Source organism: Pyrgilauda ruficollis, unplaced genomic scaffold (assembly GCF_017590135.1).
Source record: "Pyrgilauda ruficollis isolate IOZ18807 unplaced genomic scaffold, ASM1759013v1 scaffold129, whole genome shotgun sequence".
NCBI lineage: Eukaryota > Metazoa > Chordata > Aves > Passeriformes > Passeridae > Pyrgilauda > Pyrgilauda ruficollis.
In genome coordinates, this window is record NW_024511321.1 from 1,679,039 (window position 1) to 1,705,657 (window position 26,619).

Below are 26,619 nucleotides of genomic sequence, written 5' to 3' on the forward strand. Positions count from 1 at the left end.
CGTGCCAAGGAGAGGGGAGCTCAGGCACAGCCCGGACCTGCTGCCGCCTGCCTCAACGCCGTCCGGCAACAGCTCTATTTCTTAACAACCCCCGCACCCGCGGGAGATGGTCTCGGCCCGTAGTTGCGCTCTCTTCCGCCAATCGGTGGGCGCAGCGGCTGCGCTCGAATCTGCGCGCGGGGCGCCGTGAGGGGAGTGGGGCCGGCCCGGGAGCGCCGCCGGAGCGGCCGAGCCGAGCTGAGCCGAGCCGCAGCCATGAGGGGACCGGGACTCGCCCGGCAGCGCTGTGGGCGAGTCTGCGACATCATCACGACGCCCAGCCGCCGCTCGGCCTTGAGAGAGCCGCCGCTCCGCTCGGTGTCCCTCAGCAGCATTCCCGTGGGGACGCTCACCCCGCTGAAGGAGCTCCTGCCGGGCCAGGGCAGCGTCGCGGCTGCGGACAGCCTCGCGTCGGGCCCGCAGATCGCGGGGCCGGGACGCCGGCCTGGTGCCGAGAGCCGGCCCGGGGCTGGTGCCGAGAGCCGGCCCGGGGCTGGTGCCGAGAGCCGGCCCGGGGCTGGTGCCGAGAGCCGGCCCGGCCCCGTCGCCGAGCGGCCGCCGAAGCGCCGCGCTCCGGAGCCGCCCGGGCAGGAGTCGCCGGCCAAGATCTTCCAGCGGATGAAGGCGCGGGCGGAGCAGCAGCGCAGGGTCGTCAGGGACGTGATCCTGAGCCCCGCGGCCCCGCAGCACCGGCACGACACGGCCCGGGCGGCGGGCAGCGCCCAGCCGGGACCAGGTGAGTTCCACGAGCCCTCGGTGACTCCGTGAGAATGGTGTGTTTGCCTTCAGGATACCTGGAATAAAAAGCACAAAGATGTGAACCTGAGTTTAGTTCATAGAACTTTCAGGCATCTTGTGCTGCAGTAAGTGACATTCCTGATTTCCACATTGTCCTAAGTATTTTAATTCTCTACATCAGTCCACAATCCCAAATTACAGAAGTTTTTAATAGTTCCTTTTCCCAAACGGGTTTTATTATTTTGGAGGACACTGGAGTCACCTCTCAGTGCTGCTGCCCATTGCCTTAATCCTTTCTCCTTGGAAGGCCCATGGAGAGACAAAGCCCCTTGACACCAACACCCATCAGTCCAGAGCCTGGGCACACTTGTGAAGCAACGATTGTTCCACAGCTTCTCCAGGAGAGCTGTCTCAAGTGTGAACATTTTCCCTCTGTGTCCCACTCACGGCTCTTTCGGGATCTGGGAGAAGCAGCCAGAGCACCTTGGTGGGTGTAAAAAAGCACTGGCACCAACACTGGTTGCACCCCAGATGCTGGGATTAAAAACAGTTGGATGGTGAGGGTTTTTTAGTGCTGAAATGTGTCTGTAGCACTGCTGATGTCCCGTCCCTGCTCTGTGTTGTAGAGGATTTGGTTTCCTCTCCCTCTGCCTCACTCTGGCACTAGTTGTTCCCTCTGCTGTGCTCATGAGTGGGCTTGACCCACGCACCACCTTCAGAACCACCTTGTAACTAAAAAAGTCAAGACAAACTGCTGTAACTATTCCTTGCAGTCTGTGCAGGGGAGGGAAAGGTTCATGGAACCTTGCTTGGGGCTTGAAATCCCACTGGGGCATTTTCTAGGCTCTCTTTAATATTGTTATCCATGGTGAGATCCAGTGCACCCTCAGCAGCTTTGCAGCTGACGCCAAGCTGGGTGTGACCCTTTTTTACAATGAGGGTGGGCAGGCCCTGGCACAGAATTCCCAGAGCAGCTGTGGCTGCCCCTGGATCCCTGGCAGTGCCCAAGGCCAGGCTGGACACTGGGACACCCTGGGACAGTGGGAGGTGTCCCTGCCATGGCAGGGTGGCACTGGGTGGGATTTAAGGTCCCTTCCCATCCAAACCTTTCTGGGATTCTGTGGGGTTTTTTTTTTCAATAAAAAGCATATTAAAAAATCATATTACCCACCCCCCCTGCCTCCATGAAAATGTTTTTCTTCCCCAGATCAAAAGGGGTTTGGGGTTTGTTTGTCTGGTTATATTCCAGAGCCAGTTTTGCCCCAGACTCCCAGGATGGAGCCCCAGGAAGTGCCCCCAGCAGAGCCTCTCTTGCTGGAAACCCCCCAGAAGTTCTTCCTGCGGGTGAAGTGGCAACTGCAGCAGCAGCAGCAGCAGCAGCAAGGTACTGGGGCTGCTCTGGAGAGCACAAACTCCCTCCAGTCAGAGAACCATGGCACTGCTGAGCTTGGGAAAGCCCTCTGAGGCCATCCAGTCCAACTGTTCCCTAGCACCCTCCCCTGTCCCCAAGTGCCACATCCACAGGGCTTTAAATCCCTCCAGGCATGGGTCTCACCCACCCCTTGGGCAGCCTGTTCCCATGCTTGAATATCCCTAATTTCTTTGTTATTCCTTTTTTTTTCCCTTTAAATGGGCAGCTATACCACCTTCAACCAAAACCCAGCAGAATGTTCCTCCTTCCACAACTGTAGGGAATCCTTCAGTCCAACCTGCTTGTGCTGAGCAGCCAGGGAATGAGCCTGCAGAGGCTGTGGACTCTGATAAGGACGATGTGGATGTTTTCGTGGTGGAATCTGTTGAAGTAGATGCTGATGAAGACATGTCTCAATGTACAGTGGCTTCTCCTTTGCCAGTGAACTTCATCCCTTGGGAAAACGGGAATCGGGTAAAAGGAACGTGGGGAAATGGAGAAGCAAAACGTACAGAGCTTCATGAAGACAGGAGAGAGCTGCAGCCCAGCAAAAAACCAGCTGCTCCAGCAGTGGAAAAGGCACCAGAGACTAATCCTGAAAACCCCTCCCAGCCCTTCTGTACCATCTTGCTCTCCTCTCCAGTCCAAATTCCAAGGAAGCAGAAGCGGGCAGAAGACCCCAAGGTCCCTTTGGATAAACCTCCTGCTGATCAACCTGCTGGCAATGCACGCAAAGAGGTGGGAGAAAGTAATCCTTGAGGGAAAATGAGAAATTCCTCTGGGCTGATAGCTCAAAGTTATTATTTTTCTTGTCAAAAGCAAGGAACACTGAGGGGAGAATAAACTGTTACTCCTTTAGATTTTACCAGTATATTTTCCTATGCAAAGGGTTCCTTTTTTTCCATACTCCAAGATGACAGATATTCAGGGTTTGGGGTTTTTTGTGTAAAAGAAACACTTTTGGTTTAGTGTGTACAAGCCATGGTGTGATCATGGGCCCTGCCAGCTCCTGGCTGCCTGCTCAGATCCAGGGAGGAGAGACCTTTCCCGGCTGGGCATGAATCCATCCAGGAATGTGTCCTGCTGATGGAGAGGGGAAGGGCTTGGCTTTCCTATGGAACATCCAGACTCCAGTTTAACTGGAGCAGAATCTTTTCCTAGGAGAGCAGTGTGCAGCCTGCAGCATTCCTCCCTTTCTGAAAAAGTCCTGGGAAGGTCCTTGGGGTTCCCTGGGAACGTGGCACAAGCACACCTGCCCAAGGGTTCCCTTGTTCCCTGGGGAAATCTGGGGTTGCAAGGGACTTGTTCTGTTCTCCCTCCCCGTGGCCAAGAGTGTTTGATGTGTTTCCTGAATTAAACCAAGTCACCTTCAGGACTGAGCCAAGGATCAGATATGCTCTAACATTCCAGATTTGTAGCTTAGAAGATGTTGAAAGAGTTATTTTTGTTATTGGATCTGATCACTGAGGAGTGCTGGCTAATAAATACTTCTAAATTATTTATGTTCTTTTTTTTTTTCTTTTTTTTTTTTTTTCTGGAAAAGAAAAACATCTGCCTGAGCAGCTGGAGGATTAAAGTACTGGTTGGAAACACGGCAATCTGTGTGGAAGGGAAAAGGAAGTAAGAACCAGTTTATTATTTAAGTGTAAAGTAAACCATGGACACCAAACATGAGGTAATGGTGCAGTGCTTAGACTGCTTTATCAAGGAAGAGACAATTCCTTTGTGTGGGCAAGAGAGGGAGAGCCAGCATCCAGGGAACTACTGGTGAACTCATTTCAGAGTGCTGTGCTGAGATAATCAGAAAGCTTCAGAGAAATAAATATCAAATAGCTCTGGGCAGTTTGGGGTGGGAGGGACCTTAAAGTCCGTCCAGCCCACCCCTGCCAAGGGCAGGGACACCTCCCACTGTGCTTCTCCAAGCCCCATCCAAGCTGGGCTGTTGTAATGAGCTGGCTCAGTCCAGCTGCTGTCCTGAGTGACACCTGCAGCAGTGACAGGTTCAGTTTGTCCCCTGCCCCAGTGTCAGGCGAGGCAGGGCTGTGTCAGTTCCAGGCTAAGAGAGGAAAACTGAGCCCAGAGCACATCCTGCCAGCACCTGAATCCCTCAGAAAGCAGGGATCCCCACCCCTCCCTCATGGAGTGTCAGCATTCCAGACTGGAATCCTTTCTGGAGGTGATTTCTGTTGTGTCTGTCGCCAGGGACATGAGGCAGCTGCTGTGGCACAGCAGCGCCATCACGGAGCGCGTCACTCACAACCAGGTGCGGACCTCCTCGGGAACTGTCTACCTGCTGCAGGGCAAGATAGACTCAGCTGCCATGAGGAAGGAAGGTGAGCTGCTGATTCTGAATGCCTTGCAAATTACAAACTGTTTCAGCTTGCTTTGGAGCATGTGGGATTTGTAAGGAAATGGGATTTTCATGCAGATGGAAATACAGGATTTGTTCTCTTCTGTTTGCTCTGTGTGCTCCTCTGGCACATTGGCTGGGAATGAGCTGCTTGTCGGTGCTCACAGGCAGCTCTGAGGACACAAAGATACTCTGTGGCATGGGTGGAGTAAATAGTTGGAATCATGGAATATCCAAGCTGGAAGGGACGCCCAGGATCATCACCCCAAGCCCCTGTCCCTGCCCACAGAGCGCTGTCCAAAGGCTCCCGGAGCTCTGGCAGCCTCGGGGCTGTGCCCATTCCCTGGGGGCCTGGGCAGTGCCAGCACCCTCTGGGGAAGAGCCTTTCCTGATCTCCAGCCTGCCCCCCCACCCCACTTCCAGCTCCAGCCGTTCCCTCAGCATTACTTCCCCTAACACAGGTGTGCCCCAGGCGTGTTGCACCATTTTTTACCCAACACACCTTCACTGTTGGCTCTTTCAGGCCCAAAGAAGTGACTGCGATTTCAGTGTTCCCTTCTCACTTGCAGCACTGGGGTCCCTGCTGATGAATGCCTTCTCTGGCTGCTCTCTGACTTGAAGATTTTATTACTTTCTTTGTTAAGAACTTACATTTGTTTCTATTTTAATATTCTGAGAAGGAAAAGTAGCAACATAAGCAGAGTGGCTCTAGTGCTGCAGAGGTTTCCTAGAGCTAAGAGTGACTGGAGGGTGCTGGATGGGATTGTCTGGGTCAGTTCCTCTGCTGTTTGGGTTTAACAGGCTCTGGGGGGTCCTTCTGTCCCCTGGGGGAGTGCCAGCCCTGCAGAGCTGCTGCTCATGTCCCCTGTGCTCCCCTCAGGCTTCCCCTACCGCTTCGTTAAGAAATTCACATTCGGCTTCTCCAGAAGGTGGAAGGAGTACGTGGAGGAGTTTCTTGAGGAAAGGAGGAGGTAACTTCTTTGGACATTGTCTATCACTGCAGTGTTCTAAGTGTTCATTGAGACTTTTCTTTTTGAGAGTATTACACCAGAGGAGTGTGAAATGTTTTAGATGTGGGCATGAAGCTACTCTGCTGTGCTGGGCCACCAGGCTCCTGCCCACCAGGGCTTCACGTCTTCGCTGTTTGTTAAAGAACAGCTTCCTCAGTGGCTATTATCTCCTGTCTCAATCTCCAAACCATCAGGAAAGAACGAGTTCAAGAGAGTGGTGGGGAGACAAATGAGAACAGTGACTCTGTGGAGGGACCTGATGTGTTGGAAGCTGCCGGAGACTCGGCGAGCAAAGCAAAGAAACCTGCACTGAGGAACGCCACCTATGAGGTGTCACCAGAGAATCATGAGAACATCTGTGAGTATTTAACAATCCTTTCCTTTGGAAAAGACACCTGGGCTGGCTGGAGTGGGTTGTGGAAAGGTTCATTATGCTGCTTGTGTTTCCAGGAAATGGCTGTAAAGCTGTGAAAGCCCCCTGGTTTGGCTCAGCCTTTGAGTGCCACAGGCACTGACAGCTCTGGGGTTTAACTCAGGTTTAACTTTTAACTTTTTATGGGGTCTTTGTCCAGTGGGCCTTTCCCAAACCCCACTGTGCTGTTTGTTATTGCTGGAATCAGGTTTTCTTGCTAGCACTGTAAAAGCTTTTTTGCTTTTCTCTCATCACTCACGTTTATTTTTCACTCTCATTTGTCACAGTGAGCAGCTGTTCCACGTGACAGCTTTTCTTTATCATTCTCCCTCCTCAAACAACTTTCACAGTTGGGATAACCTTCTAAACAAAGTAAAAGTAAAAAGTTCACCACAGTAAATTCTATAACTTGTGAAGCTTCTTCAGTCCTGTTATTTCTATCACAATGCTTTGAAAAGAACAACTTTTTTACATTTCCCTTTTAGTCCATCATTCTCCCTCCTCAAACAACTTTCACAGTATTTATAACCTTCTAAACAAAGTAAAAAGTTCACCACAGTAAATTCTATAACTTGTGAAGCTTCTTCAGTCCTGTTATTTCTTTCACAATGCTTTGAAAAGAACAACTTTGGATACATTTTACATTTCCCTTTTAGTCTAGTTTAAACACAACGTTGTTCCTCTGCTTGTGAAATCTGCTAAACTGAATTTGCCATGCAATATTTGGGAAAAAACTCTTCTTTCTTTGGGCTTTTTTTCCCTTGCAGTCATAACACCAAATCAAAGGTCCAGGAGAAGCTCGAGCAGTGTCTACACTCGCAGCGGGCGCCGTGTCAAACCCCCCCTGAACTTCTGGTGTGGACAGAGGGAGTTTGTGGATCGGGATCTGAATGTCACCATACAAAATGGATGGGTGGATTATCTGAATGGGGTAAGATCCTCCTGAGTGTGACATAAATAGAATTATTAAACTTGGCCAGGTGGGGAACAGAACAGGTGCAGCTCTTAGAGGCATCTGAAGAGAAAGGAAATCTTGGAATCATGATCAAAATATTAGAAAGCACACCAAAAAATAGTCTTATGTCCATATTATCACATAATTGTGGTATCTAAATCTGACATAATGGGGAATTCTTTCTGGGGGAAAAATGGGGGGTGTTTTGAAAGGTAATTATATCAGACAGCAATTTGGTGAGCTCCCACCTCAAATCCTGGGGTCAGTTCTGGGCCTTTCACTGCAAGAGAGACTCTGAGGGTTTGGAGCATTTCCAGGGAAGGGAACAGCTGGGAAGGGGCTGGAGCCTGGAGAAAAGCTGAGGGAGCTGGGAAGGGGACTCAGCCTGGAGAAAAGGAGATTAAATTAGTTTTAGAGTAAATTGTTTTATTTTGAAGATGCTTAGTAGTGAAAAACCCAAAAGAATGACCAGGTTCATCTCCAAGAATAATCCAAAGGAAGGCATGAAGACAAGAGGGGAAATGCCAAAAAGCCAAAGTAAAGGTAAAAACTATTTTTTTTTCTATTTTCAAGTTATTGATGGAATCAGTGGAATTGTGAGTGGGTGCTGAAGCCAGTAGGATTGGGTGTGTTCATGCAAAGAAATTATTCAAATATTTGAAAGATCAACTGCTTTTTCTCTGAAGAATCATCAGAGTAGCATTCATGTGGAGTTTCACAGCTCCAAACAAGAACTATGTTTGTAAATCACTTTGTTAATTACATAACGGGAACGCAGGGATTTCATTCTGGAAATTGAAATGAAGGGATTTGGACTTTTTGGAGTTCACCAATCCAGTGACCTGGAGGCCTGGCTTTGCTTTTTAACATGGATGGAAGAAATGAAATGTTGGCAAAAAAAAAAATCTATGAACGAAATTTTCAATAAAAATTTGGTTTTAGTAGAATTTGGGTGGTGATAGAAGCCTGAGAAGAATGTGCAATATAAAGCAGAAGTTTCTCTCTTAAAGCAGCTGCAATGTTTCCTGCAGAAAAGCTCTCTGGAGCAGAGCAGAGCTTTGGGGATGTGCCTGCTCAGTCAGTAGAGTTTCGGAGAGCCCTTGAGAGCAGCTCTGAGTTTGTAGTTTGGCAGGTAAAGCTCCGGACGGGGTGCAGATCCCTGTGCTGCAAGCACAGCAGGACCCACCCTGCACCCCCTGACGGGCTCTGGCTCCCTCTCTTCCAGGGAAAAGCAGCGAGAGAGGAGCCACTTCCAGAGCGGGGCCCGGCTCTGCCGGCAGCAGGAGGGACAGGCGCATCCTTTCGGACGACGAGGAATGTGACCCTGGAATCAGGGGCACGAACAGGAAATCCCAGCTCCCTGCCAGGGGGGCTTCCTTAGAGACCGAGGTGCTGAGCAAACACGGCAGCAGGGCCCCGAAGGCAGGCTCTGGAGAGCCCAGCAGCCACAAGGACTACAGGAGCTGCCTCAGGTCAGCCAAGCAGCGCCGCCCGGGAAACGAGAGGGTTCTCGTCAGCCAGGAGTCCTCAGAGGATGAGGAGGAGCAGTCCAGTGAGGACACCCCACTGCTGATCAGGAGGAAAAAGAAATCTATGTTAAAATCAGAGTCTCAAAACCAGAAAACTTGCTCTGGCTCCAAAGGTTCCTGGGATGATGCAAACAAGTCCTGTGGCCAAAGGACAGGAAAGCCCTCCCGGAATGTGCTGGTGAGGCTGAGTGGGCCTGAGTCCACTGAGGAGTCTGAGCCCCCTTCTGAAGGGAAAGCATCCTCTGAGTCCAGTGCTTCCCTTCTGCCTGCTCAGGCCAGGAGGACACGGGGCAGAACCAACCCTGCCAGGAGCAGGTTCATCTCTGACACCGAGCGCGAAAGCAGGAATGAGGAAACTCACAGCGAGGACAGCGACGCCAGAGTGCCCCAGAAAAAAACAAGCCATGGAGTCTCCAACAGTGCCAGGCCTTCAGCAGCAAAACCCAGAGAGGCAAAGGGGCAGAAATCTCTGGAACTTTTTACAAGGGCGGGTGATGGTTGGTCTGAGAAGGAATTACAGAAGCTTTACAAGTAAGGGATCACTCTGTGTTCAGAGGAAAAGTTTCCCTCAGGGAAACTGAGGGGTTTGAATGGTCTGGATTGGGGGGCTTCAGATTCATGAGTTCCCAGGTTTCCTTTGTGTTTAATTCCCTATTAGAAATATTCCCATTCAGTTCCTTATTTTTATTCCCTAATAATAATTAGAATTATTATTCCCTATTACTATTCTCCACAAATGAAACATCACTATAATATGGTGAAGGCCACAGGTGAGAGGGAGAAGGTTCCCTCCCCAGATTGCAGTAACATCTTAAACATGATGTGGTTTTGTGAGCAGATTTGGTAAGGGCAGGTTAACTGCAAGGGTGCTTAATTAATCCATCATCCCATTACTTAAACCACTGGGCAATATTTGCTAGACACTGAGTGTAAAATGGCCAAGTTTGGGTTTAGCTCTTTCAGATGAGCAGGAGCTCAGGTCTGAGAGGACCTGCACAAGTAATCAGGAAATTTATCTTGTGACACATCTGTCAGTTGAAGGTGTTTAAATAAATTTGCCTGTTCTGAAGAAAAGACACCTCAGGATCAGAGATTGCTTTGGGTCGGAGGGGCCTTAAATCCCACCCAGTGCCAGCCCTGCCATGGCAGGGACACCTCCCACTGTGCCAGGTGCTCCAGCCCCAGTGTCCAGCCTGGCCTTGGGCACTGCCAGGGATCCAGGGGCAGCCACAGCTGCTCTGGCAACAAGAGGCCAGAGCCAGGTTGCCTCAACCCCTGGCCCAGGTGGTTGCCAGGCAGGTTGCAGGGCCGTGCCCCTCAGGTGCCCTGCCTGGTGACGCTGTGCCCGTGCTGTCCCCGCAGGGCCATCGCGGCGTTCCCGAAGCACAGGAGCGGCTTCTGGCAGGAGGTGGCCATGGCCGTGGGGTCCCGCTCGGCCGAGGAGTGCCAGGGCAAGTACCTGGAGGAGCAGCAGGGGAAAGGCTCCAAACAGCAGCCCAGGAAAACCATGTCGGGAAAATCTGAGAAGAAAGGTACCAGCGTCTTCTTTCTGGGTGTTGTGTGGGTGGTAAATCATTCTGATGCAGACACTGAGGGCTGGAGCCTGTCCAGGGAAGGGAAGGGAGCTGGGAAGGGCTGGAGAATTCCTGAGGAGCTGGGAAGGGGCTGAGCCTGGAGCACAGGAGGCTCAGGGGCCCTTGTGGCTCTGCACAGCTCCTGCCAGGAGGGGACAGCCGGGGGGTCGGGCTGTGCTCCAGGGAACAGGGACAGGAGCAGAGGGAACGGCCTCAGGCTGGGCCAGGGCAGCTCAGGGTGGGCACAGCAGGAATTTCCCCATGGAAAGGGGGCTCAGGGGCTGCTCAGGGAGGTTTGGAGTGCCCATCCCTGTGGGGATTTAAAAGCCCTGTGCATGTGGCACTTGGAGACATGGGGCAGTGCTGAGGAAGGGTTGGACTGGATGGGCTGGGAGGGCTTTTCCAGCCTCACCAATTCTGCTCCCATGGGATACATCCACAAGAACACATCAGGGTGTGGCAGTGAGCCAGGTCACCTTTTGGGGTGGAGATTGGAGGATGTCATCAGTGACTGAGGTGACAAGAGAAAGGAAAGAATCTCTCTTCCTGTAGAGTTTTCTAGTTGTTGACATGAGGGGAAGACTTTCTCTGACCTTCACCCCTCAGGGGAAAGAGCTCTTGACATCCTGAGGGTCTCCTGGAGGCCCAGAAGGTCATAAGCTCCTTGCAGAGCTCTGTCCAGATGGGATTTGGGTTCTTGGATGCCCAAGGGCAGTGTGGAGTCAGCACAGCCCAGTCCCATTCTCTGCTGTTTGCCATCCCCACGCTGCAGCTTCATTTGGGGGCTGGATTGGATTAAGGTTTGCCATGGATACAAGTTGAGCTGAGCATTCCTGAGCCTGCCTTCAGTAGAAGTGTCCCTGAGCAGCGGAGCCTTTGAGCCTTGCTGCTCCTGGCACGGGGACACAGCTGTGGGTTTGCCCTCTGCAAGGCACACGTGAGCACAGCTCTGTCACAGTCACAATGACCTGCAGTGGCTCTGGGAGGCTCTGCAGTGACCCTCCCCTGAAGATGGAGTGGGGAAACTGCTTTGGAAAGCAAAAATTGTGTGAGAACTCAAAAGGATCCTCAAGAAGCTGTAAGAGATTCCACCAGAGGACAGAATGGGCTGTGGCACTGACTGCAGACAGTGAATTTTAACCCCGTGGCTGCTGTCTGAGACAATTCCTGTTTGGATCCTGCAGATGAGAAGGAGCCAGAGATCACTGCCAAGGTGGGCACCCTCAAACGGAAGCAGCAGATGAGGGAGTTCCTGGAGCACCTGCCCAAGGACAACCACGACGACATCTTCACCGCGACGCCCTTCCAGAAGAGGATGGTCCAGGTAAACCTGGGACAGCTCCTGTGGGACTGCTGTCCTGCTGGCTGTGCTGGGGGCTGCTCCAGTTCCACCAATGCAGTCCTGGGGTTCTTTGGGAAGATCCTTTACTTCACGTGCTGTAGCCGCCCTTGGCTGGTGGCATTGGACAGGCTGGGAGGATCCTCTGCATGGTGACAGCACCACCTGAGAAATCATCCTTCTGAGGAGTCCTGGGCAGCTTGGAGCTTGGGATTGTAACCAGAAATGACTTTTTGAGGGTGTGGCAGCACCAAAACCCCTCAGCCAAGTGCTGGGGCAGGTCTGGAGGGGCACTCGGACCAAGGTGGAGGTGCAGGGTCGTGCCCAGTTCTGGGCACGGGGCTGGAGCTGTGCCTCAGCAGGGACAGGGGGAGTCAGATCCAGGGCAGGGAGGGGGGAGAGAGAAACACCAGGCTCAGGTGACTGACAGCTCTGAGGTGGCTCTACAGCTGCCAGCACTGCGAGGGAGCCAGGACGGGGACACCGAAGATTTCGCCCTCTCAGAGTTCCCACTCACCCCTTCCTCAGGCCTCTTTCCCCCTGTGAAAACTCCACAGTGTGAGCACATCAGCCCGGGAATGCTGGTCCCCATCAACAGGTAGGAGCTCCTCCACCAGCCCTTTGTGAACCTTGGCATTGCCCCAAGATCCCTTTTTGTCTCTGAGAAAGGTGGCTGTGGGGCTGGGACAGCAGCTCACTTCCAGCCACTCCTGCAGCCTTGGTTTGCCTGGGAGAAGCTCTTCCCTGGAGCTCCATGTGCTGCTGGAGCTGGTCAGCTCCCTGTGGGCAGCTCCTGCTCCCAGCCCTGGGAATGGCCTTCAGCCTCAGCAGAGCCTTCAGTCCTGCCCTGTTCACCCAGGGCTTCAGGCTCTGCTCCAAATCCGGAGCCATCTGGGAACCTGGAGCCACTGGGGTTTTGTGTCATGGACACGGCTGGGCCTGGGAAGGGGATGAGGCTTGCTGTGATCCCTGCACTGCCATGTGCAGCCTGTGATCCAGCCCTGCTCGTTCCCTGTGGGCTCCCTGGCTGCATGCAGGGGGTCCCATGGCAGCATTCCAGCCCCGCTGAGCCCTGCTCCCTTGTGTCCCAGGAATGACTACGACCGGCACGTGTTCCGCATGCAGAAGAACATGCAGGGCAACAGAGGCACCTGGGACACGGTCAAGAAGAAGCCGGTAATGCTGCTTTCCTTGGACTCTGCCCACTGCCACCTGAGCCAGGCACAATCCTGGGATCACAGCCCCCTGTGTGCTCTGGATGGAAAATGGGAACCCTGCCTGGGTTTGGTATCTGCTGCTGTGGAGAGAAGTTCCTTTGTGAGAAGGGAGCTCTTCATTGTCAGGATTAACTCCATTGCTTTTAGTCAGGGTTTGGAATTGCTGTGGAATTCTGTGGTCTTTAGGTTCTTGTTAAATTCTTCTGAACAGTGGGAAAAGGAACAATACCCATAGGATATCCTGAGGTACCCACAAGGGCCCTACAAGGATCACCCAGTCTGACTCCTAGCAGTGACCATAAGTGAACCTTGTATCCCTGAATGAGGTATCGATTCCTCCACTCCCAGGCTCTGCAGCTCCTTTGGCTTTTCCATAAAACCCTGTGATCCTGGGAGCAGCTTGTGCCTGTGGTTCAGGGAAAGCAGTTGTGGAAATTCTGGGAAATGGGGACCCTGAGCTGGTGCCAGCCCTGGCTGAGCCTCTTCCCTTCCCTCCCTCAGGCCAGAGCCGTGCTCGAGACACCGGCTTCCTGCAGAACCAAGAGTGAGTATTCCTGCCTCCTCCTCCTCATTTCCAGCTCCCTCCCTTCCTTCTCCATCACCATGAGCTGTGTCCCATCAGCCTTTTGCTCTCTGAACCTTCTCTGCCCCCATTTCCCACTGGGCCATCCCCTGCTGATCCCTGGTTTTATTGCAGGAGTGACCCCGGCCCCGCTGGTGGGGAAGCTCTTCACAGCTGAGACTCCAGACGTGTCCAGTGAGGAGGAGAAGGATTCCTACTTTTCCATGTGATGGACTTTTATGGATGTGCTGTTCAGCACTTGTTCAGAGCATGGGGGTTCTGCTCCCCCTCTGGGAGGGAATGCTGGAATGATTTCAGTTTGGAAAAGCTGCCCTGCTGTGTTTTTATATGTTTTAGCTCCATTCCACCCTGCTGGCAATGCTTGGCATTTCCTTGTCCAGACTCCCCCCATCCTTGTCCTGTTTCTCCTGGGAAGGAGGAATGTACATAGATACCAATGACTGCCAAGTTCTGATTCACTTTAAGCTAAAATATCTTCTGGGATAGGGCTGTATAATAAATTTAGCAGCAGTCCAGAAGGAACTGAAATTGCTTTTTAATTTACTCTAGGGAAAGCCTGAATTTTTACTTTTCCTTAATGTAATAAACAAGGAGAAGCTTTTTTACTCACAGATTACTCAGAGCTGTTGTGGGGCAGCAGAATCCAGGAGCTGTCCAGCTTGGAATGGTGCCTGCAAGGTTTCATCCTCTTGGTTTGGAATCATGGAGTGCTTTGGGGGGGAAGGGACCTCAAATCCCACCCAGTGCCACCCTGCCATGGCAGGGACACCTCCCACTGTCCCAGGGTGTCCCAGTGTCCAGGCTGGCCTTGGGCACTGACAGGGATCCAGGGGCAGCCACAGCTGCTCTGGGAATTCCAGCCCAGCCAGCAATTCCCATTCCCAATTATCTCCCACCCATCCCTGCCCTCTGGCAGTGGGAGCCATTCCCCGTGTCCTGTCCCTCCATCCTTGTCCCCAGTCCCTCTCCAGCTCTCCTGGAGCCCCTCCAGGCCCTGCCAGGGGCTCTGAGCTCTCCCTGGAGCCTTCTCCTCTCCAGGGAACATTCCCAGCTCTCCCAGCCTGGCTCCAGAGGGGCTCCAGCCCTGCAGCAGCTCCGTGGATTCCTCTGGACGCTCTCCAGGGCTGGGGCAGCTCTGCAGGTGTCTCCCCTGAGCGGGGCCGTGGCTGACCCGGCTGCCCAGGACAGCTCCTGTTCCAGGGATGGATTTCTCCCTGTCCCAGCCTCTGGCCGGGCCGTGCTGCTGCCCGGACCGGGAATCCCGATCCCGATCCTTTTCCAGCTGGTGGCAGCAGAGGCTGCGGCGGCGGGGCTGGGGAAGGATCGGGCACCTGAGCCCGGGCAGAGGCACCAAGGGACGGGGCCGCGCTGCCGGGCCCCCGGAACCCCACCCCTGTCCCGGGAACACCGGGCAATTCCCGTTTGAGCTGGAAACGCGGGGTGGTGTTGCAGCGATGGCAGGAGCTGCTGCTGGGCTCCTCTCCGCCACTGCCCAAAGCTTTGCCAAAGTACCCCAACCATTATTGTGGTTTTCACAGGAATTGGGGATGATCACCCCAGCCCTGCCCCAGAGCTGTGCCCAGGGACCCTGGGGACACCCGGGGCGGTGCAGCTCCCACACCCTGAGGTTTGACAAGCGTTTATTTACATCATTTACATCCAATCCCGAGTGGGTAAAGTGCAGTGCAGGGCCCGGAGTGCCGAGCTCAGCTCTTCCCCTTGGCGGGCAGGGGCTGAGGCAGCAGCTGCAGGTCGAAGTCGTGGCGCAGGAACCGATGGAGCTCCTCGGCCTGGGGCCGGCTCAGCCGCGCCCCCGCCGCCAGCGCCGGGACCGAGCTGCAAGAGAGGGAACGGGAGGAGCCCGGGAGGCACTGCCCGGGATGGGGCAGCACCGGGAGGCACTGGAGCCCGGGATGGGGCAGCACCGGGAGCCCCTGGAGGCACTGCCCGGGATGGGGCAGCACCGGGAGCTGCTGCGGTCACCTCTGCACAGGTGCCCGAGGGCTGGCAGCACACCTGAGCAGTGAAAACAGGGAATGCCGAGGGAAAGAGAGCATGGGGCAGCAGGAGGGAGGGTGGAAGCAGAGCCCTTGTCAGTGCCCTGGGCTGCTCAGCAGGAGGGACAGGAATGTGCAAAGAGCTGAGATGGAACAGGAAAGCTCCTGGGAGAGGGTGGGAAAGGCTCTTCCTGAGCGGTGATCCCAGCAGGAAAGGTGCAGGAAGGGATTCCCTGAGCAATGATCCCGGCAGGAAAGGTGCAGGAAGGGATTCCCTGAGCAATGATCCCGGCAGGAAAGGTGCAGGAAGGGATTCCCTGAGCAATGATCCCGGCAGGAAAGGTGCAGGAAGGGATTCCCTGAGCAATGATCCCGGCAGGAAAGGTGCAGGAAGGGATTCCCTGAGCAATGATCCCGGCAGGAAAGGTGCAGGAAGGGATTCCCTGAGAGGTGATCCCAGCAGGAAAGGTGCAGGATGAGATTCTCTGAGCAATGATCCCGGCAGGAAAGGTGCAGGAAGGGAATCCCTGAGCAATGATCCCAGAAGGAAAGGTGCAGGAAGGGATTCCCTGTGCAGCTATCCCGGCAGGAAAGGTGCAAGAAGGCTCTCCCTGGCTCCAGGGGAGCAGAAGGAGGGAAGGCTGGGCCCTGGAGCCCCTGCCGGGCCCTGTGCTGGCCCTACCTGTTGGCCACGGCTGTGATGGAGCCGAAGGAGTGGCAGAGGTTGAGGGCAGCTCCGTAGCTGAGGTTGGGAATGCTCAGGAAGAAGTTGAGGATGTCCCGCCGGTGCCCCTCCGGCTCCGTTGGCACCTGGATGGCAGCGTCCTTCCTGTGCTCCAGCAGAGCCAGCTCCTTCAGCAAAGCTGCAGTTTCCTCCTGGCAGGAGCTGAAGAGGATCTTTATTCCAGCCTGCACCAAGGCTGACAGCACTCCATCGTAGTACTGGGTCCTCTGGAAACACCGGGATGTTTCTCCTGAGTGGAAGCACAGGAAAGCAAGATCCTGTTATTGTCTAGTGGAATCATTTCATTGCAGGGTTTGGATTTTTGGATTAAAACAAATGCCTGTGCATGGATAAAATTGTGCTTGCTCCTGACATGGAATCCCACAATGGTTTGGGGTGGGAGGGACCTTAAATCCCATCCCATCCCATCCCATCCCATCCCATCCCAGTCTTGGCAGGGACACCTCCCACTGTCCCAGGGTGTCCCAGTGTCCAACCTGGCCTTGGGCACTGCCAGGGATCCAGGGGCAGCCACAGCTGCTCTGGGAATTCCAGCCCAGCCAGCAATTCCCATTCCCAATCTCCCATCCATCCCTGCCCTCTGGCACTGGGAGCCATTCCCTGTGTCCCTCAGAGCAGGGCATTCTGGCAGCACCCACCTGGCCTGACCCTGTCTGTCTCCACAATCACACAGATCCTCTCGAAGATGCCCTGCAGGCGCTGCAGCCTCTGGCTGAGTTTATTCCTGTTCCCAGGGCTCTGCAGCTCCGACTGCAGCACCCTGTCCACGGCCAGGCGGTTGCTGACGATGTAGTCGCTGGTGCCCAGGGAGCAGACCTGCACCCGGAGCCCGTGCACGGCCCGCAGGCACGAGAGCACCTCCGGCCCCGAGCAGACCTCCCGGCTGTCCGCCAGGATGCACAGCGAGGGGCTGTGCTCCCCGGGAACACGGCAGATCCCAGCCGGGGAAGGGCTGTGCTCCCCGGGAACACGGCAGATCCCAGCCGGGGAAGGGCTGTGCTCAGGGGGAACACGGCAGATCCCAGCCGGGGAGGGGCTGTGCTCCCCGGGAACACGGCAGATCCCAGCCGGGGAGGGGCTGTGCTCCCCGGGAACACGGCAGATCCCAGCCGGGGAGGGGCTGTGCTCCCCGGGAACACTGGAAATCCGAGCCGTGGCTGAGGAAGAGTTTGGGACAGCAGGACACGCCGAGCCTGAGCTGCTCCCGTGGGTCTTCTTCAAAGAGCTGTACACCTGTGAGTGATGAAAATCACAGATCGTGGGGGTTTTACTCAAATCAATAAAAGGATGTTTTGCAGTATCAACACTTTCAGGTTGACACTTTAATCCCTGCATCAGTCTCCCCACTGAGCTGAGCTGATTGTCCCAGAGTTTGGATGACAAAAGCAGCAGCTTTCACTAAGAAGTTCAACAAAACCTGGATCCTGTAAAGGACAGAGATCAGGCTGGGAAGAGTGAGAGATCAGGAACCCAACCTCAGGGAGGTGCTGAAGGCCCTGAATTCAGACAGTGAACCAGGATTTTCTAATACAAACCCAAAGAACCAGTGTACACTGCTGTTTCAGACAGATCCACAAACCTCCATGACTGTCAGACCAAGGGAGAATCTAACCCCACTTTTAATGTGTTCACTCCTAAAATAATCCAGTTTACCCTGGGAATACAAAGCTTCTAGCAGCAAGGAAAGGGAGATGGTCTTGCAAGTGTCCAAGGCCAGGTTGGAGCAACCTGGTCTATGGCAGGTGTCCCTGCCCATGGCAGGGGTGCAATGGGATGGGCTTTAAGGTCTCTTCCAACCCAAACCATTCCATGATTCCCTGACTCCTGCTGCTGCCAGCCCTCAGAACAGCCCTGGCACAGGAATTCTCTCCCACGAGGAAGCTCCCTGCTTTCCCTGAGCACTGACCTCAGCAGCAGCCTGCAGATCTGTGCTCCTGCAGCCAGAGCCAGCTGGGGGGATGGATGAGCTCCTGCCTGCCTGCTCTGGGGGGGGATCCAGCATCCCAGAGGCCGAAGCTTCCAGGCCCAGCAGCCTGTCTGTGTCCTGCCCCCCAGGCTGAGGAGCTGTGCCTTCCCCAGCCCCGCTCCCGTGCTGTGCAGAGGGGGCTGAGGGCAGGGCCCTGGGGAGCTGCCCCTTGCCCTGCCCTGCTTCCAGGGGCTTCTCCCTGCTGGCTCCCGTCTCCTCCTCGCTGGAGTCACTCAGGACAATGATTCGGGAAGGTTTCTTCCTCTGCCCCGGGGCAGGAGCGCTCCCTGCCAGCCGGGCCTGGCCCAGCCTCTTCCTGCGGCGGGTCAGGTACTGCTTGCTGCTGCTGCTGCTGCAGCCCTCCGCGGTGAGCAGCTCCAAATCCACACACACCTCCTCCTCACTGCAGCCGCCGGGAGCCTCCTCCTCCTCATCCCCCACGCAGAAACTGTCCTCGGCATAAGCCACGTCTTGCTCGGGGATCTGGGGGGAAACGCAGCCAGGGAGATTTGGAAAGCTGCAGTGGTTCTGCTGCTGCTCACCAGAAGGGCCCTTGGCTTATCCAGCCCTGCCCACACACAAATACCAGGGCTGAGGGGCTTCAATCCCCCCCAGTGCCACCCTGCCATGGCAGGGACACCTCCCACTGTCCCAGGGTGTCCCAGTGTCCAGCCTGGCCTTGGGCACTGCCAGGGATCCAGGGGCAGCCACAGCTGCTCTGGCAATTCCAGCCCAGCCAGCAATTCCCAGTTCCCAATCTCCCATCCATCCCTGCCCTCTGACAGTGGGAGCCATTCCCTGTGTCCTGTCCCTCCATCCCTTGTCCCCAGTCCCTCTCCAGCTCTCCTGGAGCCCCTCCAGGCCCTGCCAGGGGCTCTGAGCTTTTCTTGGATCCTTCCCTTCTCCAGGCTGAAGTTTTATGTTGGAACTTGCAATTTACCAAAAAAAGGCTGTAACTGCTCTTCAAAGCAGGCCAAGAACCTCACTGTGGCCCCACAAGGGGAGGTCCCCAAGGAGAGGAGCCCCTGCTCTTCCCACCTGGGAGAAGATGGCCGAGGCGTTGAATTCCCGATGGACCATCTTGTAGCGGCTGCCGAGGGCGGGGCTGCGCACGGAGCTCAGGTAAACTCCCCTCATCTCACTGTCTGAAACCCACACCAGAAAAAAGAATTAATGCAGGATTAGTACAGAGGGAATTTTTCATTCACACCAGTTACACTGTGTTTTGCATATTCCTTTATGGCTTCCCAAAAGCCTGTGCTTCCCAAAGCAATTCTCCAGCCCTCTCCAGAAATCCCAAAAGCCAGGCCTAAGGCTTTGAGATGAAGGAGGGCAGGGGTGGATGGGAGATTGGGAAGGAATTCCCAGATACTGGGAAGACTTCCCAGAGCAGCTGTGGCTGCCCCTGGATCCCTGGCAGTGCCCAAGGCCAGGCTGGACACTGGGGCTGGAGCAGCCTGGGACAGTGGGAGGTGTCCCTGCCATGGCAGGGGTGGCACTGGGTGGGATTTGAGGTTCCTTCCCACCCAAACAGTCCTGGGATTCCAAGTGTACCCAGCCTGTGTCATGAAAGCTGCCATTCAATCCCAGAATATCCTGAGCTGGAGGGACCCCCAGGATCATCCCAGCCCCATCCCTGCCCAGACCCCCAACAATCCCACCCTGGGCATCCCTGGCAGCTCCCGGAGCTGTGGCAGCCTCGAGGCCATGCCCATTCCCTGGGCAGTGCCTGGGGGAAGAACCTTTCCTGATCTCCAGCCTGACCCTCCCTGGCCCAGCCCCAGCTGCTCCCTCAGGATGCAGGAGGTTCTCCAGGCTGGCAGAGCCCTGGCTGCCGTGGCAGGAGCAGCTCCTGAGCCTGGGTGAGCAGGTCACTGCTGCCAGCTCCCACCCCAGGGATGCCCTGGCTCTGGGATGCTCTGGGAGTTCCCCACTCACCGTTGAGGGCCTGTGGGGGCTCCCCTTCATCATTCAGGAACTGGGCCAGGGAGGGGCTCAGCTCCTCCCCGGAGCCGTCGCTCTCGTCCGACGAGATCCCCTCAGCATCCAGCTGGGACAGCTCGGCCTCCTCGTCCAGGAACTGCCTGCCTGCAGCCTGCACAGCCAGGGCAATTAAAACCTGCCCCTAATGAACAGCACTGCCCTGGGAGCTCTGTCCCAGCCACCCACGGCTCCAGCAGCGCCGGGAGCAGCGCAGGGATCCGGCCTGGGCAGGGGATCCACTGCTGGGGCAGGGAATGGCACAGAGTGACAGAGTGACAGCAGAGTGACAGCACACAGTGACAGCACACAGTGACAGCACACAGTGACAGCACAGAGTGCCCAGCACACAGTGACAGCACAGAGTGACAGCACAGAGTGACAGCACAGAGTGCCCAGCACAGTGACAGCACAGAGTGACAGCACAGAGTGCCCAGCACAGAGTGACAGCACACAGTGACAGCACAGAGTGCCCAGCACAGAGTGCCCAGCACACACAACAGGTCACTCTGTAAAGTTTTACTCATCTTGTTTGCTTTCAAAAATCCAGTTTGATTTTGGATTCCTGCAAACCCAAGTGCAGCAGGAACTGCAGACACAGAGCCCACCCTGGTTTGCCCTTTTCTGCTCTGGATTTAGGACTCATCAGACAATGATGCTGAAAACACCTCAGGTGGTGCAGCTCAGCCCAGGAAGATGAGGCACTTCCCTTGTGACTGCAGGGCAGGAGACTTGATCCCAAATTCTACCAAAACCAGGCAACAAAACACTCCCAAGGTCATACACAGAAACAAAACAAGCTAACTCAGAAAGGTGTTTTGTCTGAGATACTTTACATTAATTACATTTTTCTCCTGTAATTTCAGCTATAAAGTACTAAAGTAAAACATCAAATTTGCCCCAAAATATTATATATCTCCATGACTTCAAGAGAATGGTTTGTTTGCCATAAAACACTCATATCATAAGGGAAGTCTTAATAATGAAGATCATTGTTAAAAATTTAAAAAGTGTCCAACATATGGTGCCCTGGAGCCCTGATTATGGCAATTTCTGCCCAGTGCAACCACAGCTATGAATATTTAGGAGCTTTTTAGCTTCAGTAAGTGTGGTGCTGCCTCCTCTCCTGCCTCCACCCCTGCTGAAGTGTTAAACACTGAGCTGAGATTTAACATTTGGGGTTGAGGGACCATTGCTGCCTTAAATGTCCAGGGCTGAGACCATTAGTGGGGATCACCCATATGAGCAAGCAGCCCAATCCTCATGATGATAATAATAATAATATTACATTTTAATTATAATTATTGCTGTTATTATATTAATATTTCATTTTTCTATTTTGTTAAAATATATAAATATGTTATATTATTATAACATAACATACAATCCCAGAATACCCTGATCTGGAAGGGGTTCACAGGGAATATGACAAAATATAATAAATACAATATAATAAAATATAATAACTATAATATACATAATGAATACACCATAATAAATAAACTATACTACAATATACTATCATAAATATACTATGCTATAATATACTATAACAAATATACTATGCTATAGCAGATATAATATAATTAATATAATATAATATTTTGACTATAATTTGTTATATTATTCCCTTTTATTTTTTTTCTGGGCAGGACCTGACTCCTCTCAGGGCGTCCCTGGAGTTGCCCTCTGAGCTGCTCTCTGGTTTCACAGCTGCCCCCCAGGCCCCTTCCCCAGCATTCCCAAATTCCAGCTGCTCCAAAGCTGAGCTCAGTGTCCCCAGGGGCACACAGTGCCACCCACCTTGGCTGTCACACAGCTCCTGGCACGTTTGGCTCCTCCTGGCTGGAAATCCCCACTGTCCTCACTGGATGTGTCTGACTGCAATGGGAACACACAGAGAGCAGGGCTGCAGCAAGAGACCACCCCAAAGGCACTGCACCCCCCCTGGCTGGGTCATTAAAGCTGCACCAGGGACATTAAAGGGACATTAAAGCTGCTCCAGGGACATTAAAGCTGCTCCAGGGCCACCCCTGCCATGGGCAGGGACACCTCCCAACAACGGGGCAGGAAAATGGGATTTGGAAGAAAAATCAGCTCAAATGTGCCAGGAATTTGCTTTTTTTGGTTCAAAGCTCTGTGGCAGGCAGGTTATTTCACCCCTCCTGGCTGCTGCAATGTTTCACTGCCAAACAGCAGCTCCAAAGTCACCCAAGCCCCTGGATCCCTGGCAGTGTCCCAGGCCAGGCTGGACACCCTGGCACGGTGGGAGGTGTCCCTGCCACGGCAGGGGTGGCACTGGGTGGGCTCTGAGGTCCCTCCAACCCAAACCCACGGGATCCCGTGATGTGTGGAGACCCTGGGGAGGAACTGAAGGGGAGAGGAGTGAGTTCCCACGATTTCTCCCCATTTCACTGCTGACCACGTTGGGAGGGCGCCGGCGTTTCCTGGTGACCCGAGCTGGAGACTCCAGGTCGCTCTCGTCCATCCCCTGTGGGAGCAACGTGAACATCAGTGCACACACAGTTTGTGTTTTGCTGTTTAAATTGCCATTTTGCTTCCCTTGTCTATTTTTTTCCTCTGAGACTCACATCAGGAGATTTCAAAACGTTCTTTTTCATCCTGTTTTTTCTCTGGAAAACGATCTCTTCCTCGCTGTCACTGCTGGGTCCTGCAGAAAACAGAATAAACAACATTCACCAGAACTGCACAGTTCCAAACACAATTTTGTTGGAACTGAGCTATCAAACCCTGCCTCTCTCAGAAAAGCACCTCCAAAGGAGATTATTTATTGATCTGCAGGGCAAATATTGTTCTCTTCAGCCTTGTTAATCAAAGAGATAATCTCCAGCTGGGATGGACAATAAATCTTGCTTCCCTGGAGAGCCCCGGGGGGAAGTGATTACCCCAGGCAGCAAGAGGCAGAAAAGGGAAGAGAACACCAAGAGAAGAAGCCATTAAAAGCTGAGCAAGAGCCAGAGTTGTGGCAGCACTTTGTGACACAAATCCCTGTGACAGCACCGAGGCAAGCTGCAAACATCACTGCCAGAGAGGCCATGGATGCTCCAGGGCTGGAGCCAGGCTGGGAGAGCTGGGAATGTTCCCTGGAGAGGAGAAGGCTCCAGGAGAGCTCAGAGCCCCTGGCAGGGCCTGGAGGGACTCCAGGAGAGCTGGAGAGGGACTGGGGACAAGGATGGAGGGACAGGACACAGGGAATGTCCCCTCATTGACCCAACTTCCAGCATCACAGCCATTATTCCTCTATCCTTTCAACCTTCCCACCTCAGCCATAAAACCAAAGCGAGGACCCAAAAGATCCTGGATCCTGTTTCCTAACCATGAAGGTCTAACTCCTGTCCCACCAAATTCCCTACCTGCAGCATGGGATCCACGGAGTTTGGTGTTTTCCAGGCTCTCTGTCCTTCCTGAAGGTGAATCCATGGCTGATCTCCCAAACTTCTGCCTCCATGGGCTTTCTTTGACTTGATCTACAGGAGGCACCTCTGGAATTTGCTCCCTGGCATTCGAGAAGACTTTCATAGAAATTCTTTTGACAGCTTTGATATTCACACCCTTCCTGCTTGTCGGGGTCAGAAGTGCTGAGGGCGAAGGTTCAGGGGGTTCCCTTCCCCTCCTGCTGCCTCCTGACCCGAGGACAGCAGGAGCACCCTTGGTCCCTGCCCTGCCATTCCTGCCCCTGCTCTGCCGTGACAGCGGTGTGGACATGTCCCTCCTCTCCAGCCTTCTGCAGTCCCACCCTGGCGAGGTTTCCAGCCTGGAGCCATCACTCAGGGCTATCTCTGCACTCCCCAGGGACCCGTTCACTCTGGGGTCCCCAGCATTCCTGCTCTCCCCAGAGCTCTCATCCCCGCTGTCCTCGATGGAGAAGCCCAGGTCGAAGGTCACGGAGAACAGGTCCTGGGAGCAGTCGTAGGGATCATCCTTCTCCAGGGCCACTGCTGGTGTTCCCAGGGATTCCCTGCAGGCCTGGGTGGGGCTCACACACAGAAATTCCCTGCCTGGCTCTCCCTCTGGCCCAGGGATGGTCCCAGCTGGACCTGCCCTGCCTGGAGGCTCAGTGCTCATGGGGCTGCCCTCACCTGAGTCCTCAGCAGCCTCATCCTCAAACAAATGGAGACTCTGCTCCCCACCAGGAACTTCAAGGGCAGCCTCTGCCGCGTCCTTGGGAAGGAAAGGCTCCTTTGTCAGGGGGTGGTCCCTGCTGGGAGCATTGTTTGGGAATTCAGGGAACTCCTCACTGTCAAACAGGCCATCAAAGCTGTCATTCCAGAGCTGCTCCTCTTCAACAGCAGCAGCCTTGGCAGATGACAGAGTTTTGGATAAACGGGGACTTCCTGAGGCACAGAATTCCCTGGGAACTGCCACTTTGGGATTGTCCAGGAGCAGCAGTGAAGGATCAGTTTTTGGGGATGCAGGGGAGACGCTGTCCTGCAGTGCCTCTGAGCGACCATCAGGGAGAACTTCTGGGGAAGGAGATGGTGTTCCTTCATCTCTCATCAGGCTCTCCAAACGCTCCAGTCCATCCCCAGAGGGAGGGGACTGTGACAAAAGCCTTTGCACTTGGGAAAATGTTTGTTCCAGCCCCGGGGGCTCCTGAGGTGGCCCCTGGAGTGTGAAGGAATCCCTGCAGGATTCGGGGAGATAAAACAGGTCCGAGGCCATGGGGGAGGTCTCGTACCCCGAGTCCCTGTGGATCCTCCCCAGGGCCCCACAGGCTTTACCTGCAGGGCTGTTCTGTGCTGCTGGACTGGCAGGGGCTTCAGAGCTGTCACTGCTGTCACACAGGTCAATAAATGCATTTAAGTCAAATGTCACCTCCAGCCCCTCGTCCTTGTGAGAGTGTCCAGGCACAGCAAGCCTCGTTCCTGAGGGAGGGGCAGGAGGGTCCTGAGGCAACTCAGGCACTTCCCTGAGTGCAGGAGCTCTTCTGGGAGCCTTGGCTTTGCTTCTTTTAAAGGTGGTAAAGAGCTCACTCTCGTTCCCACCTGCATCAGGTGGGAACGGTTTTGGTTTGGATTTTGGCAGGTCTCTCCTGGAGCAGCGACCTCTCTGATGCCAGGGCGGGTTGGCCATGGAGGGATTCCTTTTGCTCCCTGGAATGTTCACATCTTCCATGCGCAGGTGAGGCTGGAGCTCCAGTTCATAGCTGCAGTCTCCCTGGGGACACAGGGCACTGGTTAGCAGAGGCACAGCCAGGGCTGCTCACAGCCAGGGTGCAAACAGGGACGGAGGTTTTGCTCTCCTGCAGAACTTCCCACAGACTCTAAATCAATTTTTCATGGATGTCTATAAATCTGCTGTTCAAAAGGCAACCAGCTCTGTTAAACATGCACTGGGGAAAAGCACAGTGGACCTGGACATGGAGGATCTGAACAGAACAATTCTTTTTTGGCAGGTCAGGCAGATGAATCCCTGGATTCCTTAATCCCTGAAATTACATGAGGTACCTTTATAGAGGGTGAGGAAAATGACTTTATAATTAGAGATTGGCTTGTCTGAAGATATTTCTGGAAGCAAGATCCAAAGCCACCTTCCAGGAATTTGAAGACTGATCCCTCTCTGGTTGCAGCAGGCAAAGCAAACTGTGCACTATTAACAGATTTTGTCATTAATCACCATCATCATTTCAACACAAATTTCACACAGATGCTGATGCTTAAACCATCCATTTGTAAAGATATCCAAAGAAACTCCAAGTCTGGATTTTTTAACTAAAGCTGCCTTAGGAGAAGACTTAATAAAAACAGTGAGGAACAGAATTGTCACAAGAGGGTTTTAGGATGATTTTGATCCGGCAGGTTGTAAATAATTCCTTTTCCTCAAGCCTGGTCAGAACACAGACTCAAGACATGGAATTCTCTGTCTGAAATCCAAGAGGAACAGCAAACCTGGTTCCAGTTCAGTGCCCAGCTGTCACCTGAGCAGAGGAGCACTGGAGTGACAATAATGGGGCTGATAAGGGTCTGTTTGGGTTTATCTCAGGAGCAACTGCCCCCTGCACAAGGGCTCAATTCAAGTATTTCAGTGTTACACAAACAGGACAGAAATTAAATGGATTAAGGATTAATTAGCTGCCAAACCACTGAACATGACTGAAATGGGAGGAGGTGCTGCCCCTGCCCACCCCACACAGTGAGGGTGAGAGTGCAGCACTGATCAGGTCTAATATTGTCTTGCAACCCAAAATAAACCAAAGTACAACCCTAAAACCTACAAACCCCAAATCAACCAAAGTACAACCCCAAAACCTACAAACCCAGAGCCAAACTCCAACACTCAAGACTTTACAAACCCGAACTAAAACTACAACCCCTAAACCCTCCAAGCTCAATCAAACTAAAACTCCCAAAACCTACAAACCCAAACGCAATCAAACTACAACCTCCAAAACTTACAAACCCAAACCTCAAACTACAAGCCTCAAAACCTCCAAACTAGAATCTGAACCCCAAACCCAATCAAAATACAACCCCAAAAACCTCCAAATCCAAAATTAATCAAAGTACAAGACCAAAACCCTACAAACCCGAGACCAATCCAAGTACAACCCCCCAAACCTCCAAACCCAGAACGCAAACTACAATCCCCAAGCCCAATCCAAATACAACCCCCAAAACCTACAAAACCAATCTACTCCAATACAACCCCCAAAACTTACAAAACCAATCTACTCCAATACAACCCCTAAAACCTACAAATTCAAAACCACTCCAATACAACCCCCAAAACTTACAAAACCAAAACCACTCAAAT

The 26,619-nt window shown here is 53.6% G+C and overlaps 2 protein-coding genes across 5 annotated transcripts in view; one reads left to right on the top strand and one right to left on the bottom strand.

The window, feature by feature from the left end:
- The first annotated feature begins 19 nt into the window (after positions 1 to 19).
- MIS18BP1 (MIS18 binding protein 1) lies at positions 20 to 13,685 on the top strand. Of its 4 annotated transcripts, XM_041458541.1 has the most exons (17): positions 20 to 775; positions 2,027 to 2,161; positions 2,415 to 2,926; positions 3,732 to 3,808; positions 4,391 to 4,521; positions 5,419 to 5,509; positions 5,743 to 5,906; positions 6,728 to 6,891; positions 7,353 to 7,458; positions 8,141 to 8,622; positions 8,719 to 8,975; positions 9,807 to 9,976; positions 11,203 to 11,342; positions 11,807 to 11,955; positions 12,449 to 12,533; positions 13,076 to 13,118; positions 13,272 to 13,685. In XM_041458541.1, the coding sequence occupies exons 1-17, from the start codon at positions 256 to 258 to the stop codon at positions 13,364 to 13,366; spliced, it is 3,321 nt and encodes a 1,106-aa protein (XP_041314475.1). In that variant the 5' UTR covers positions 20 to 255; the 3' UTR covers positions 13,367 to 13,685. The 4 variants fall into 4 exon arrangements, 3 of the variants coding, with proteins under 3 accessions (XP_041314475.1, XP_041314474.1, XP_041314476.1); XM_041458540.1 differs by having other exon boundaries at positions 8,141 to 8,975; XM_041458542.1 differs by lacking the exon at positions 2,027 to 2,161 and having other exon boundaries at positions 8,141 to 8,975.
- A 1,095-nt stretch (positions 13,686 to 14,780) lies between these two features.
- Positions 14,781 to 26,619, bottom strand: part of FANCM (FA complementation group M) — a 57,757-nt gene continuing 45,918 nt past the window's right edge. Inside the window, exons 13-22 of the mRNA XM_041458514.1 lie at positions 23,220 to 25,023; positions 22,437 to 22,516; positions 22,268 to 22,336; positions 21,649 to 21,726; positions 19,804 to 19,960; positions 18,904 to 19,010; positions 17,806 to 18,348; positions 16,538 to 17,132; positions 15,837 to 16,128; positions 14,781 to 14,993 (exon numbers count right to left, since the gene is read on the bottom strand). Of these exons, the coding sequence (XP_041314448.1) occupies positions 14,864 to 14,993; positions 15,837 to 16,128; positions 16,538 to 17,132; positions 17,806 to 18,348; positions 18,904 to 19,010; positions 19,804 to 19,960; positions 21,649 to 21,726; positions 22,268 to 22,336; positions 22,437 to 22,516; positions 23,220 to 25,023 (3,855 nt within the window). The 3' untranslated portion in view covers positions 14,781 to 14,863. The remainder of the gene's footprint in view (positions 14,994 to 15,836; positions 16,129 to 16,537; positions 17,133 to 17,805; positions 18,349 to 18,903; positions 19,011 to 19,803; positions 19,961 to 21,648; positions 21,727 to 22,267; positions 22,337 to 22,436; positions 22,517 to 23,219; positions 25,024 to 26,619) is intronic.